The sequence below is a fragment of the Moschus berezovskii genome, chromosome 6 (assembly GCF_049115385.1).
Source record: "Moschus berezovskii isolate FMDL1 chromosome 6, NW_MosBer_1.0, whole genome shotgun sequence".
Classification (NCBI taxonomy): Eukaryota; Metazoa; Chordata; class Mammalia; order Artiodactyla; family Moschidae; genus Moschus; species Moschus berezovskii.
The window spans coordinates 14016864-14031201 of record NC_142465.1 but is presented as its reverse complement, the minus strand read 5'-3'; the positions used below and the strand labels follow the sequence as shown (position 1 = coordinate 14031201).

General features: G+C 37.0%; 1 protein-coding gene and 1 long non-coding RNA gene across 4 annotated transcripts in view; one reads left to right on the top strand and one right to left on the bottom strand.

Moving 5' to 3' along the window:
• Positions 1–14338, top strand: part of LOC129536714 (uncharacterized) — an 89594-nt gene that overhangs the window by 20477 nt on the left and 54779 nt on the right. The window lies entirely within an intron of this gene.
• PTPRQ (protein tyrosine phosphatase receptor type Q) overlaps positions 3824–14338 on the bottom strand; it is a 258466-nt gene continuing 247951 nt past the window's right edge. For both annotated transcript variants that reach the window (XM_088836825.1, XM_088836826.1), the window contains 3 exons: positions 12970–13105; positions 4108–4231; positions 3824–3861 (listed from right to left, as the gene is read on the bottom strand). In XM_088836825.1, the coding sequence (XP_088692951.1) occupies positions 3824–3861; positions 4108–4231; positions 12970–13105 (298 nt within the window). The remainder of the gene's footprint in view (positions 3862–4107; positions 4232–12969; positions 13106–14338) is intronic.

The window sequence follows — 14338 nt, the reverse complement described above, 5'->3', positions numbered from 1 at the left end:
ATTTGCCTTTAATCAAATTTAGGTGGTACTTTGAGCACTTTGAATATGTTGTTTCATTGTCAGTTGGCTTGCATTGTTTTTAAATAGAAGCCAGGATATTTTCTTATCTTGAACTCCTCAATAGGTCTATTTTCTTTGTGAGCTTTACAAATTTTATCTTTATCATTGGCTTTCAGTGATGTGGTTATGATATGCAGCTTCTATCTTTACTAAATGTGGTCTGAGGTGCATCTATTAAGCTTTTATTATGTTTATCTGTGATAATGGACACAGCAGAGGAATTTAGAATCTTAGAGGAATTTATAAGGATTAATCAGGTACAAAAGTATTATATGGGTGTAAAAGTATTCTAGAAAGTTTCTAATTTACTAAAATGACTTCTCAATTTAATACTTTCGGTAAAAATGAAAACAATTCAAGCTTGCAATTCTAAAGAAACAATCCCGTTAACAAGGGAGAATAATGCTTTTCATCACTGTCTATTGAGTTAATTTTATTTTCAAATGACTATTGCAGACACTGATTTGGTACGTCCATTTGAAACATCTGAAATGGAAATCGTCTTCATTTGTTTTCCAAATCACATCTTGTTATTTGTATACATGTTTATCTATTCACTGTAGTCCAAACATTCCTTGGGAATGCTCTTAATCATTCATGAAAAGAAAGTATCACTGGTCTTATTTAGCAGAAGTCAATACATCTGCTATAATTTTCTCGTTAACGTGTGCATGTGACACAGACATACACATGTGGAACTAACATCACAAGGTACAATACAGTCTTAAAGTGGGTGTGTTGTCTTACTGATAAGCATGCACACTATCCAGCCAGGATACAATATTATAAAAAATTATCTTTGTGCGATTCCCTGTACTTTTTGAAACACTTTCATGTGTGTGGTCTCATCTGTTCCGTAGAACATCTTCATGAACTGATGGGTGTATGTGTTTTGATTGCAAATGGTATCTTTATGCATGTTTATGATGTCATTTACCACACAATATTAGTTGTCGTAAGAAGGCAAGCCAAGATTATGCTTTATAAACATTTTTATTCCACATTTTCACTTTTTAGTATCAGGCGGTTGAGAATTTCAGATCATTTTGTATTACTGGCATCATCAAATTTTTTACTGTGAGTTTTCTAAAAGTTGGCCTACAAAAATGGACCTGTCACAATAATGTCATGACACAGAGAGGAGTTTGCTGAACTTCAATTTCATTTTTAAAATCTAGTGTTTGATTCCAGATGTGAAGAGTGAATCGCCATCTCCTCTACAAAGAGCACAAGGTTTAATTAGCTTTTTCAAAAGACTTATTATACATTTCACCTATAAAGTGAAAGAAGAAAATTATGCGTTTTAAAGCAGCATGAAAGTAGAGGTGATACCCACAGCTGCTCTCATTTCTGACAAACAATTCTGAGAGGCTCCAGTTTCATTTGGTTCAGATGAAACACATGTTGCTCATTTATTGTACATATGCTTCAATGTATTTTGACAAATCTGATCTAAAATGTTACAGATGTTCCTCATTATTTTAATTTGCACTTAGTAGCCACCTATAAAACTTGGCTGTAAACTAGCCTTTTTCACAGTATAATTAAGATAAAATTTAGCTATCATTAATATGTGAATTTCAATTTAGTTTCAGTTACAGTTTTGTGATGCAACTAGTGAACGATACACTTTAACAGGTGCTCTGTTACAGGTGTTTTATATATAATGAAGATGGATCTTTTTAGACATGTTTCAAATAATTTCAGGTGGAAATAAAGTTATTCTAATCCTGTCTTTTCGAGATTTGTTATTCATTGTATGGCCTGAAATCCAGCAGCAATATAACTTGAGTACTTTATAGAAGTGATGAGTCAGGTCTTATCCTAGACCCGCTGAGGTAGAATCTACAGTTTAACACAATCCCCAGGTGACTTGTATGCACAGTAAAGACTGGTAAGCACTCTTAGTGGAGGCTTTGTTTCAAAACTCTGTTTTATATGCACATATGCATATGAACATGGGTCAACTCTATTCTGCACTCTGCTTTATAGAGATACTATCAAAAATGGACTTGCTTGCGGACTGAACTATTTCTTTTCTTATTTAATACATTTAAAAGTAGACTTCCAGTACGTTCCACAGGTCTGTCTTCCATGAATACAAAAGTTCACATTCCTAAGTACTGGCTTCCCACATGTTTTCAATGAGTGACACAGGAAGTAAACTGAAGAACTTCTCACTCCAATTTGAGTATTTTAGAGTTCTCATCATTTCTTACTGTTTTCTCTTTCTATAGAGTAAATTTTTTGGTTTACTTTCTGGTTGGAACATTAATGTATTTATTTACACACTCTTGCCATTAAAAAGTAGAAAGTGGAATTGCTGGGAAAGCTAAATGATTTAATTTCTTTTATGATAAATTCAATTTTTAAAATTATTTACTGTTTTTGAGTACCTTGGGAAACAATCATATATTACTTATACTACATTACATTATTGTAATTATATATAATATACTTCACGTTAAGATAATTAGTAATTATATCTTAATATGTGATACAAAATCAAATTTTTTCTTATAAGGACCTCTGAAATCGTGCTGCAAAGTAACTCAATTCCTTAAAATTCAATTTTATTGGCCATTACATTTTCTATATGTGTATTCCAGCAGAAATAAACATACTATGATTCTTACCATAGAAGAAATAAAATAATACTATTTTATGACCCTTAATTGAAATCTATGACAGTAATTTCATATAGTTCAAAACTTAGCACATTGTTACTCTCTAACAAAAGGAGGGTGAGTTATTTTCTTTAAAAAAATCTCTTAACTTACTATGGTCTTATTAATTTTTTGTGTGTTCAGTTCCACCAAATATACTCCTCAATAATCAGCCTTGGGAAGTGAAATAAAGACCATTTTATGTAATCTATTCAGAAGTGTCTGTTGGCACCACAGCAGCACATCATGGGTTTTCAAACTTGAGACATATTACCTTTTTATTACTGTTTTCATACATTTCTGCTGAAAAAATCCTTCAAAGTTGTTATTAGGTTGAATACATATCTGTGGACAGATACTGATACATTTAACCATACAATATAGTGGTACAGCTTGTTTCTGAAAACATACATATATAGACAGGCTAGAAAAGTACCAGGCAACTTCATATGATCAATTGCACTGTTTCATTTTTCCTTCTGTTTTTTCAAGCTTAATATTACAGTGCAACTGAAATAGCCCTAAGTGTACCCGAAGAGCTACTGTGTGTTGTATAAAGGCTAAGTAATCCGGGGAGTGTCAGGGGGTTACTGTCAGCTGTTCGAGATCATGAGATGGTATCTCAGCACTCATAAAACAGAGGATTCAAAACACAGGAGCATACATGGAAGTACAGATCATTATGACAGTCCTGGAAGTTATCCACGAGAAAAGTCAACACCCTGGAGGCCAAAATAACACTACTGAATCAACATTTACAACTTTTGTTCAAGATCGAATCTAATATGTAGGGAAAATTCACGTTGAAACATTAAGTATAATTTTATGGCTCATTCCCCAAATACAGATTGCTTCAGAAATCTCTGGGATATCTCTTCTTAAAAAATTTAAGTTTATAATATTCTGTACAAAACAGACAACTATCTTGAATTAGCTATTTCCGAGGATTATTCATAAAATATAAGTTTAGCAAGGCACAGTAAGGGCAGCATAGAGATCTACTTAAGTCTATACATTTCAAATCAGAAGAATAAGGGGATAATTTTGGCCCCTGGGGTTTGAAAATATCTTCCAGTTGTAATCTTTGGTCTGAATATTTACATGGTGGTTTCTTCCCATTCAAGCTCAACATCACCTATAACATAAAAACATGCCATAAGAGAGAATTGAAGTTAACAGTTCAAAAGATTTAAGTGTTTCATGATAAAAATATAATGTACATGAAAAGGCTATTATCCTAACTTGGATTAGAGAGAAATTAAAAAATTGATATGTTTGCTAGCCAAGCTTCTAAACCATTTTCAGCAAATGGTGATTGTTGAATTAATGCTCCTGTTATAGGTGGTAAACTCGTAAGTTGATATACAGTGCCTCTGTTTACCTTCCATGGCATCCAAAGAGTCCATCTTCTGAAGTGCTGAATAGTTAACAAAACAGATGAGCTGATTATTTCCTTTGCTTGATAAGAGATCCAGAACGCACTGATGTAAAAAGATATACTGTGCCTAGACACCAAAGAAAGGGTGGTTAAATAAATAGATGGGGTGGGGATTTTTCTTACAAGGAGGGGCTATACTTTTACAGTTTAAAGTAATATTGAATTCAACAAATGTTAAACAGCTAAGTTAAAGGCACAGAATTTACCAAGTATATAAATGATTTTGTATCATTTCAAACATAAGGTTTGCTAAACTCCTGTGGGGTTTCTGGTAGCTTCCAGTATTTTTTTTTAGTACTTGCCATTAAATACCAAGTGTTCATATGTTCTTTCTAGCTGTGATTATAAAAACTAAAAAAAAAAAAAAAAAGATTATATTATTTAAATTTGTTTATGTTTTTCTTGTTAGGCATGATTGAGTGATTTTTCTTATACTTTTCTTGATAGAATGGCTTTTGGAATGTAGATGCTAAATTTACTTTCAAAAGCTGAGACTAAGCATACCAAAGGCACATGTAGAGTATGTTTAACAATTCTGTTAATCACCCAACATTTGGCCTACTTAACGTCAAGGATCTGGTCTCTGTAAATACAAGGCAGTTGACCATTGAGATATCCAAAGACGTGTAACATTTCATCTACAGTTTGGAATAAATTCAGTACCACCTGAGTTCTTTAAGTTTATTCAATATAATTCAATGAACTGTTAGCATTTCTGGGTTTGGACTTTTCCAAAGGTTAGTTAAGGTTATAATCATAGAAACGCATCCTAATTTTCACATAGGAAAGGTACCTGAAATTAAAGGAATATAACCAAATGTTTAAGATAACACACATACACACTGACAACTGATTTAAATAGAATGTTCTCTAAGTGACCATTTTAAGAAGTTATATTTATATCTATTGCTAACTATACCTCAAAACCTTTTTGGAATTACACTATTGAGACACTCTTCAGAAATTGCTGGTCATTATCGGGAATACCTATTTCTTCATGGATTACAAAATGTTTCCACAGACGTCTCATCAGTGGAATGTCGGTTCTGTGAGGACAGAACTCTGTCATATTCACTGCTATATTCCCATTGCTTGTAATAGTGGCTGGAATGTGGTAGTTGCATAATGAATGTTTGTTGACTTAGCCTCATTTAATTCTCACAGTTAGTCGATCTTTACCTTTTAAGGACAGGCTTGATTTGGAGAGCATACAGAAGTCATTAGAGATCAAGTCTGTATGTAAGAAGGATGATCAAGTTACATAATTCAATTTTGGTGAGAAAGGAAGGGTTATAAGGGAATAAACATTCTATTGAAATTGCTGTTAACATTCTTCTCAAAGTAATTCTAAAAGAGTATTTTAAAATGTACATCACACAGTGAGGAGCATTATTAGCAGAAATATATTGACATGATATAGTTTCTTTGAAAACAGCATTCATGTAAATTTATGATTTCCGTTATTTTAAAAAAACACATTTGAACTTGAAGTCACATTTGATATGCAAAACTTCTGACTGTCCAGATCTCATCTTCTCCACTGGAAAGAATGATGGGTGTAAACTCTGCCAGCAGGGCAGGCTGAGCTCCACAGGGCAGTGCTACATGTTCCAAGATCTCTCTGCATTGGTGTGTTATTGCCAAAGAGTCAGTGAAGAATTCAATTCAGGTTTCTACCCTAGATAGTCCTGTTACCATAATAATTAAATTTTTCTGATGTTTGGTTTCCTCATCTGGGGGATCAGAAAGGCTATGTTGTAAGATTTAAGGCCAGTCAGATAGAGAAATGATTGATCGATCAATCTAACAGCAAAAAGAAAAACTAGGCACCAAAAAATAATTCTTTTTTCTTCTTCTTCAGGAGTTTACATCAGTCAGTTTTCAAGAGACCCAGAGCAGGAAAGGGATTTCATCCAGATGAACCTTATTTGAGGCAGGAATACTATCTCAGGATATTATCTCACTGCAGAGTATTCTCTGAGAAGGCTCTTTCAGATCTCTTGGGGCTGCTGCGAACTGTGGCTTGGTACACACTGAAAGAACTTTTGGTTCTCCTTGCTTACACCCCTTGGATGTCTTTTCATGGTGCTGTGTTACCGAGGTTCCCACCTCCCCAACCCTGGCCATGGTTACTGCAGTCTGCGCTGAGACAGCGTTCTTCACAGACGTTGGGATCATTCCCAAGTGCAATAGGAGAAAATAAGAAACCACTCTTGTGCAAGGCAATGCTGATTTGTAAGGACTGGAGCCAAGGTGTGGTCATTTCCCTTTTTTTCATCACAGAGAAAAGACAGTAGAGACCTTAGCTTCTGGGAACAAAGTCAGGTGAAAGACAGCTAGCTGTGCAGTACCATGTTTTAAGCAAGGATCTAAAAATTGTGATTTATATGGTTTACAAAGTGGAGGCTAATTATTTAGTAAACATGGATCTACCTTAATTTTATGACTTCTTATGGAAAGGGTAGAAGTGAAAGTGTTAATCTCTTAGTCGTGTCCAACTCTGCAACTCCATGGACTGTAGCCCACCAGGCTCCTCTGTTCATGGGATTCTCCAGGCAAGAATACTGGAGTGGGTAGCCTTTCCCTTCTCCAGGGGATCTTCCTGACGCAGGGATCGAACCTGGGTCTCCCAAATTACAGGCAGATTCTTTACCATCTGAGTCACCAGGGAAGGTTACCTATACTTTTTATGGATACTGATGAAGATGTGTCTTGTACTCAGTTGTGTCCAACTCTTTGTGACACCAGCCAGGCTCCTCTATCGAATACTGGAGTAGGTTGCCATCTCCTTCTCCAGGGGATCTTCCCCATCCAGGGAATGAACCTGTGTCTCCTGCATTGCAGGCAGAATCTTTACCTGCTGAGCCATCAGGGAAGATGAAGATGTATTTATCTCAAATATCCCAACTAATATTCATGACTTCTACCTATTGATTCAGTGACTTTTATCAGGATTTTAATGACCTGCCATCTTTTTATCCCAAAAAGCAGTTGGCACAACTATATTGTCAGACATTTACTGCATGCTGGGCATTTCCTGCATGCTTGGTGCTTTCAGATACTTTCTTTTATTTAATACTGACAATAAAATTGTGTAACATAGCTATTTTACAAAAGAGAAATAGCTTAGAGAAGTTAACAAAGTCACAAAGCCAGAAATTAGCAGGACTGGAATCTGAACTCAATTCTCTGACTCCAAAATTCATGCTCTTTCCATTCCCCAACCCAACCTACAACAGTTTCCTCTGGCTGGTTATTCCAGCACAGTGTATGAAGTTTATGTATGAAGTGTATATGAAGTACTAAATTGTGTGAAATTATTCACAGGCATTCTTGAACACACTTGTTACAATGTTTGGTTCCACCAAGCTGTACAGCATGACAAAATCCAACTTTTATTATTTGAAGACTGAATCTAGTCTCTAGAAGGAAAGAAATCTCACTCATTCCCATCCTTTAACTCATCCAGGAAAGTCAGCCCATCTTAATCAGTGCCAAGAACATTGCTCACCAGGTACATGTGTATACCTAGGAACATGGAGGAAAATGTTAGCTATTTATCCTATTCTCATGTTTTAATAATCACTAATAGTTGTATTGATATTGAAGCCCTTAAAAGATCCCTGGATAAGAACCAGCTGCAAAATTTGTGGGCCTCACTACAAAGTGAAAGTGCGAGCTTCCTTTTTCAAAATTGGGGCTTCCCTGGTGGCTCAGATGGTAAAGAATCTGCCTGCAATTCAGGAGACCGGGGTTTGGTCATTAAGGAAGATCCCCCGGAGAAGGGAATGGCTACCCACTCCAGTATTCTTGCCTGGAGAGTTCCAAGGACAGAGGAGCCTGGTGGGCTACAGTCCATGAGGTTGCAAAGAGTTGACCAACACTCTTCCTTAAAATTAATAAATATTTTCAAAACAGTGACAGCAGGCATCAAATCAAGTGCAAGGCCCTTTTGAGGGTGGGGACCTATGAGTTTGAATAGATTGCATTCTCCTGAAACTGAGCCTGGCCACAAGTCACAGTCCATTTCTAAAGTTTTGTAAGGGAAGAGTGATACTTCATTCTTGTGTTCCCTTTCAGCATCTAAAGGAAGGCATATGGATGACAGTACCTAGTTTTACTTAACCATTACATAATTAAAGTGGCTTTAAAAGATTCCTACAAAAAGACTCGGGATTAAAGATATTATTTATCAGCAGAATATAAATGAATGACAAGAAAATGGCAGGACTGACATTTTTCATACCCCTAGCCATACTATGAGGTGAAAGCAACAATGTAATCAGATCTCTCAGTGAGATCACTTATAAAAGCTATAAATAATTTAAAATATATATTTTAAGACCACTATTGAGACAATTATTTTCTGCTAAGTATATATTTTATCTTTTGAAAATACCTAATGATAATATAAGTAAGTATTAGTCACTTTGTTGTCGTTCAGTCACTTAGTCATGTCTGACTCTTTGTGACCCCATGGACTGCAGCACGCCAGGCTTCCCTGTCCATCACCGACTCCTGGAGCAAGATGAAACTCATGTCCATCGAGTTGGTGATGCCTTCCGACCATTTCATCCTCTGTCGTCCCCTTCTCCTCCCACCTTCAGTCTTTCCCAGGATCAGATTCTTTTCCAAGGAGTCAGTTCTTCACATCAAGTGGCCAAAGTGTTGGAGTTTCAGCTTCAGCATCTGTCCTTCCAGTGAATACTCAGGACTAATTTCCTTTAGGATGGACTGGTTGGATCTCCTTGCAGTCCAAGAGACTCACAAGAGTCTTCTCCAATACCACAGTTCAAAAGCACCATTTCTTTGGCTCTCAGCTGTTTTTACAATCCAACTCGCACATCCATCATGTGACATGACTACTGGAAAATCCATAGCTTTGACTATATGGACCTTTGTTGGCAAAATAATGTCTTTGCTTTTTTTTTTTTCTTTCTTTTTTGAGATTCTTTTTTAAATTTATTTTTTAATTGGAGGGTAATTGCTTCACAGACTTTTGTTATTCTCTGTCAAACTTCAGCATGAATCAGCCATAGGTACACATGTATCCACTCCCTTTTGAGCCTCCCTCCAGTCTTTGTCCCCATCACACCCCTCTAGGTTTTTACAGAGCCCCTATTTGAGTTTCCTGAGCCATACAGCAAATTCCCATTGGCTATTTGTTTTACATATGGTAATGTATATGCTGTCTAGGTTGGTCATAGCTTTTCTTCCAAGGAGCAAGCGTTGTCTTTTAATTTCATGTCTGCAGTCACCATCTGCAGTGATTTTGGAGCCCAGAAAAATAATCTCTATCATTGTTTCCAGTGTTTCCCCATCTGTTTGCCATTAAGTGATGGGACCGGATGCCATGATCTTAGTTTTCTGAATGTTGAGTTTTAAGTCAACTTTTTCACTCTCCTCTTTCACTTTCATCAAGAGGCTCTTTAGTTCTTCACTTTCTGCCATAAGGGCAGTGTCATCTGCATATCTGAGGTTATTGATATTTCTCCCGGCAATCTTGATTCCAGCTTGTGCTTCATCCAGCCCGGCATTTTGCATGTACATTTTATATGTACTCTGCATATAAGTTAAGTAAGCAGGGTGACAATATACAGCCTCCTTTCCCAATTTGGAACCAGTCCATTGTTCCATGTCTGTGTCTAACTGCTGCTTCTTGACCTGCATACAGATTTCTCAGGAGACAGGTAAGGTGGCCTGGTATTCCCATCTCTTGAAGAATTTTCTACAGTTTGTTGTGATCCACACAGTCAAAGGCTTTAGTGTAGTCAATGAAGCACAAGTAGATGTTTTTCTGGAATTCTCTTGCTTTTTCTATGATCCAGTGGATGTTGGCAATTTGATCCCTGGTTCTTTCAAAATCCAGCTTGAACATCTGGAAGTTCATGGTTCATGTACTGTTGAAGCCTGGCTTGGAGAATTTTGTGTTTTACTTTGCTAGCATGTGAGATGAGTACAATTGTGCAGTAGTTTGAATATTCTTTGGCATTGCCTTTCTTTGGGATTGGAATGAAGACTGACCTTTTCCAGTCCTGTGGCCACTGCTGAGCTTTCCAAATTTGCTGGCATATTGAGTGTAACACTTTCACAGCATCATCTTTTAGGATTTGAAATAGATCAGTTGGAATTCCATCACCTCCACTGTATTTGTTTGTAGTGATGCTTCCTAAGGCCCACTTGACTTCTCATTCCAGGATATCTGGCTCTAGGTGAGTATTCACACCATCATTGTTATCTGAGTCATTAATATCTTTTTTACAGTTCTTCTGTGTATTCTTGCTACCTCTTCTTAATCTCTTCTGCTTCTGATAAGTCCCTACCATTTCTGTCCTTTATCAAGCCCATCTTTGCATGAAATGTTCCTTGGTATCTCTAATTTTCTTGAAGAGATGTGCAGTCTTTACCATTCCATTGTTTTTCATTTATTTCTCTGTATTGTTCTCTTTGGAAGGCTTTCTTGTCTCTCCTTGCTATTCTTTGGAATGCTGCATTCTCCTTTGGCTTTTACTTCTCTTCTCAGCTATTTGTAATGCCTCCTCAGACAGCCATTTTGCCTTTTTGCATTTCTTTTTCTTAGGGATGGTTTTGATCACCACCTCCTGTATAATGTTACAAACCTCCATCCAATAGTTCTTCAGGCACTCTGTTGATCAGATCTAATCCCTCGAATCTTTGTCACTTCCCCTTTATAATCATAAGGGATTTGATTTAGGTCATATCTGAATGGTCTAGTGGTTTTCCCTACTTTCTCCAATTTAAGCCTGAATTTGGCAGTACGGAGTTCATGATCTGAGCCACAGTCAGCTCCTGGTCTTATTTTTGCTGACCATATAGAGTTTCTCCATCTTTGTCTGCAAAGAATATAATCAATTTGATTTTGGTATTGACCATCTGGTGATGTCCATGTATAGAGTAGTCTCTTGTGTTGTTGGAAGAGGGTGTTTGCTATGACCAGCGTGTTCTCTTAGCAAAACTATGTTAGCCTTTGTGCTGCTTCATTTTTTACACCATGGCCAAACTTGCCTATTACTCCAGGTACCCCTTGACTTCCCACTTTTGCATTCCAGTCCTCAGTCATATCCAGCTCTTTTCAACCCCATTGACCATAGCCCACCAGGCTCCTCTGTCCATCTCCAGGCAAGAATACAGAGTGGCTAGCCATTTCTTTCTCCAGGGGATCTTCCCAACCCAGGGATCGAGCCCAGGTCTCCTGCATTGCAGGCAGATTCTTTACGGACTGAGCCATGCCATCACTATTAGCAAAGTTGTCAAAATTGCTTATTTGAGCTTTACCTCATGGTTTTCAATTTATTTGTGTATACTTTATAATATACATAATGGCTCAAACTACATTTTAAAAATATCTGTATGTATTTTTATGTGTGTATGTGTATGTCGCTCAGTCATGTCTGACTCTTTGCCACCCCACGGACTGTAGTCTACCAGGCTCCCTGTCCGTGGCATTTCCCAGGCAGGAATACTGGAGTGGGTTGCCCTTTCCTTCTTCGGGGAATCTTCCCCACCCAGGGATCGAACCTAGGTCTCCTGCATTGTAGACAGATTCTTTACCATCTGAGCCACCAGAGAAGCCCAGGAATTGAATGCTGAAACTTTTCTCCTGAAACGGATGTACATTTTGAAAAGTTTGGTTGTCTCTGGTATAGAGCCACATCTTCCTAAGAACATTAATGTTCCATGACATGGTGTTACATGTTTTGGTGTCAAAAGGGTTCAAGGATACCATAGTCATGTAAGTTTAGGAAATGTTCACAAGGGCTCTGTATTTATAAATGTCAATGCACATTAGCATAGAGGCTCTAAGAAATTTTCTCAAACTTATTTAGCAAAGAGCCTGTTTTCTCCCACCTCTAACGGCTGTAAAGCCACTTATGTTTTCTAGTTGATACCCTAGAAAATACCATTATAGAAGATCTGCATATTTACTGTGAGAAGAATCTGTATAGTATAAAAATATCAATCCAAAGATATGAGAAGAACATCTTAGTATCATTAGACAGATTGGGGTTTGAATTTTGGTTCTAACACTTACAACCTTTGAATATCACTTAAATTCTTGGAACATCTGCTTCCCTATTTGTAAAGAAGAGCTGGTAATACGTAGCCTATTGATTAGTTTCATTGACCTGCTTTACAAATAAAGAATTAAATGAGATAATACATGAAAATGATCTAGTATAGTACCTGGGACCTGCTAGACACTCAGCCGAGGGGTCTCAGTTTCATTACCTTTATACTATTGAATTTCTTTTATGACTGAAATATAGATTTTAAAAAGACTTTTGCTGCCAAACTAAAACAACCAAAGACTCCCAGATAGTTGATAATATTCTGTAACAAACATTATTAGTACTAATATACAAAAGGGATAAATATGGACAAGTGAAATACACAGACCAGCATAATAGTTAATATTTTAAACTTTTCCCAATTACAGCTTCAAGCATGTTTACGAAAGAAATTAATATGATTCATTTTCTGTGCTTCCCAAACAGTAAAGACAAATCTCTTTGACGAATTATTTTCTACATGCCTGTCAGCATAAACAAGTTAGGAGGAGTCGTCAGTAACGGTATTGAAGGATGACCGGGACATGTGGGCCAGTTCTTCTATAATCCCCATCAGCTGCCAGCCCCAAGCTCTCGCCCCCACCCCAGAGGTTTATAACATAAGAAGAGTGTCTGCTTTGTAGCCATAGTCAGTGTCTAACCAGATTGGTGCCACTAAGGTCCTCCCAGGAAAGATTCTAGAGCTGACACTGCTTGCAGTTTTGGATTATCTTACCAGGTTTTGTACCATACACATTCTTTCACTTCTCAGTTCAGCTACTAATCCATATATATCCACAAAATCATGATCATTTATATGTTGTGTTAAGTGGTCCAGAGCAATAAAAACTCCAGTTCTTCCAACTCCAGCACTGTAGGAAGAATGAAATTACATGCAAATTATTCAGCAAAAAGGTCGTTCATGTGAATGGTGATGAAGAAGATAAACTATGGTAGCAATAAATTACATATAGTTCCTTTTCTTATTTGGAAGTAGATTTTCTTTGGAGTTTCTTTGTACTTATATTGTTCCCAAGACTGTTTAGAAGGAGCAAGATGATTAACACACTATCAAATATTGGAGTTTTTTTTTTAAAGCAGTTGAACTTTTCCTCTTCTTTCAGAATGTTTTAAGAGGTGTAGTTGGAGAAGTACAGGAAATATTTTTAAAAATCACTGAAAAGTCTTAACACCAGAAACTTTGAATATAGTTTTGGTTACCAGTAGGGATGCTAAACATGGAAAATGTCAACTAATTAGCCCAGATAGCACTTTTCTACATCGTACTGATAAACAGACTCTCGTGTATTCTTTTCACTTTCCCTAGAATTTCCTTTTCCTTCCATAGATAATGACATTGGAAAGCTTTTTCCTTTTAAGAATTTAGTTTAATACTGAAGGACAGTATGTGCTCCATATAAACTGTTAATTGATAAACCTGATAAGATTTATTCAGAAATTCCAATTAGAAAGAGAAGACTCCTATGTACTTAAATGGTTAATGTAGGAAGTAAATCTGAAAAAAAGGCATTAGAAAAGTCACCTAGTCTTACAAATGTCACTTTGAAAAATATGAAACAATACAGAAACTACCGCTGTAGGTTAAGAATAGTTGAACATGTACAGTGCCTATGAGTCAACCTAAGAAATAGCATTATAACATAACTCTGAACATAGGTATGCCCCAGCAGAGTAATCAGTCATTACACTGTTCAGTATCCTTTGAGTGTCAGACACTGCCCTAGGCATCTGGGCTACAGGAGCAAACCACACAAAGTCCCCAATACTTATGGAGCTTAGATTCTAGAGGAGGGATGATGGGAGTCCACACAAAAAAGAAACATACATAAGGCATGCCCAGTGGTGATAAGTGCTGTGTGTGTGTGTCCTCAGTCATGTCCGACTCTTTGCAGCCCCATGGACTGTAGCCTGCCAGGCTCCTCTGGCCATGAAATTTTCCAAGCAAGAATACTGGAATGGGTTGCCATTTCATAATCCAGGGGATAGTCCCAACCTAGGGGTCAAACCTGCGTCTCTTGCGTCTCCTGCATTGGCAGGCAGATTCTTTACCACTTGCGTCACGTGGGACGCCCAGTAAGTGCTAT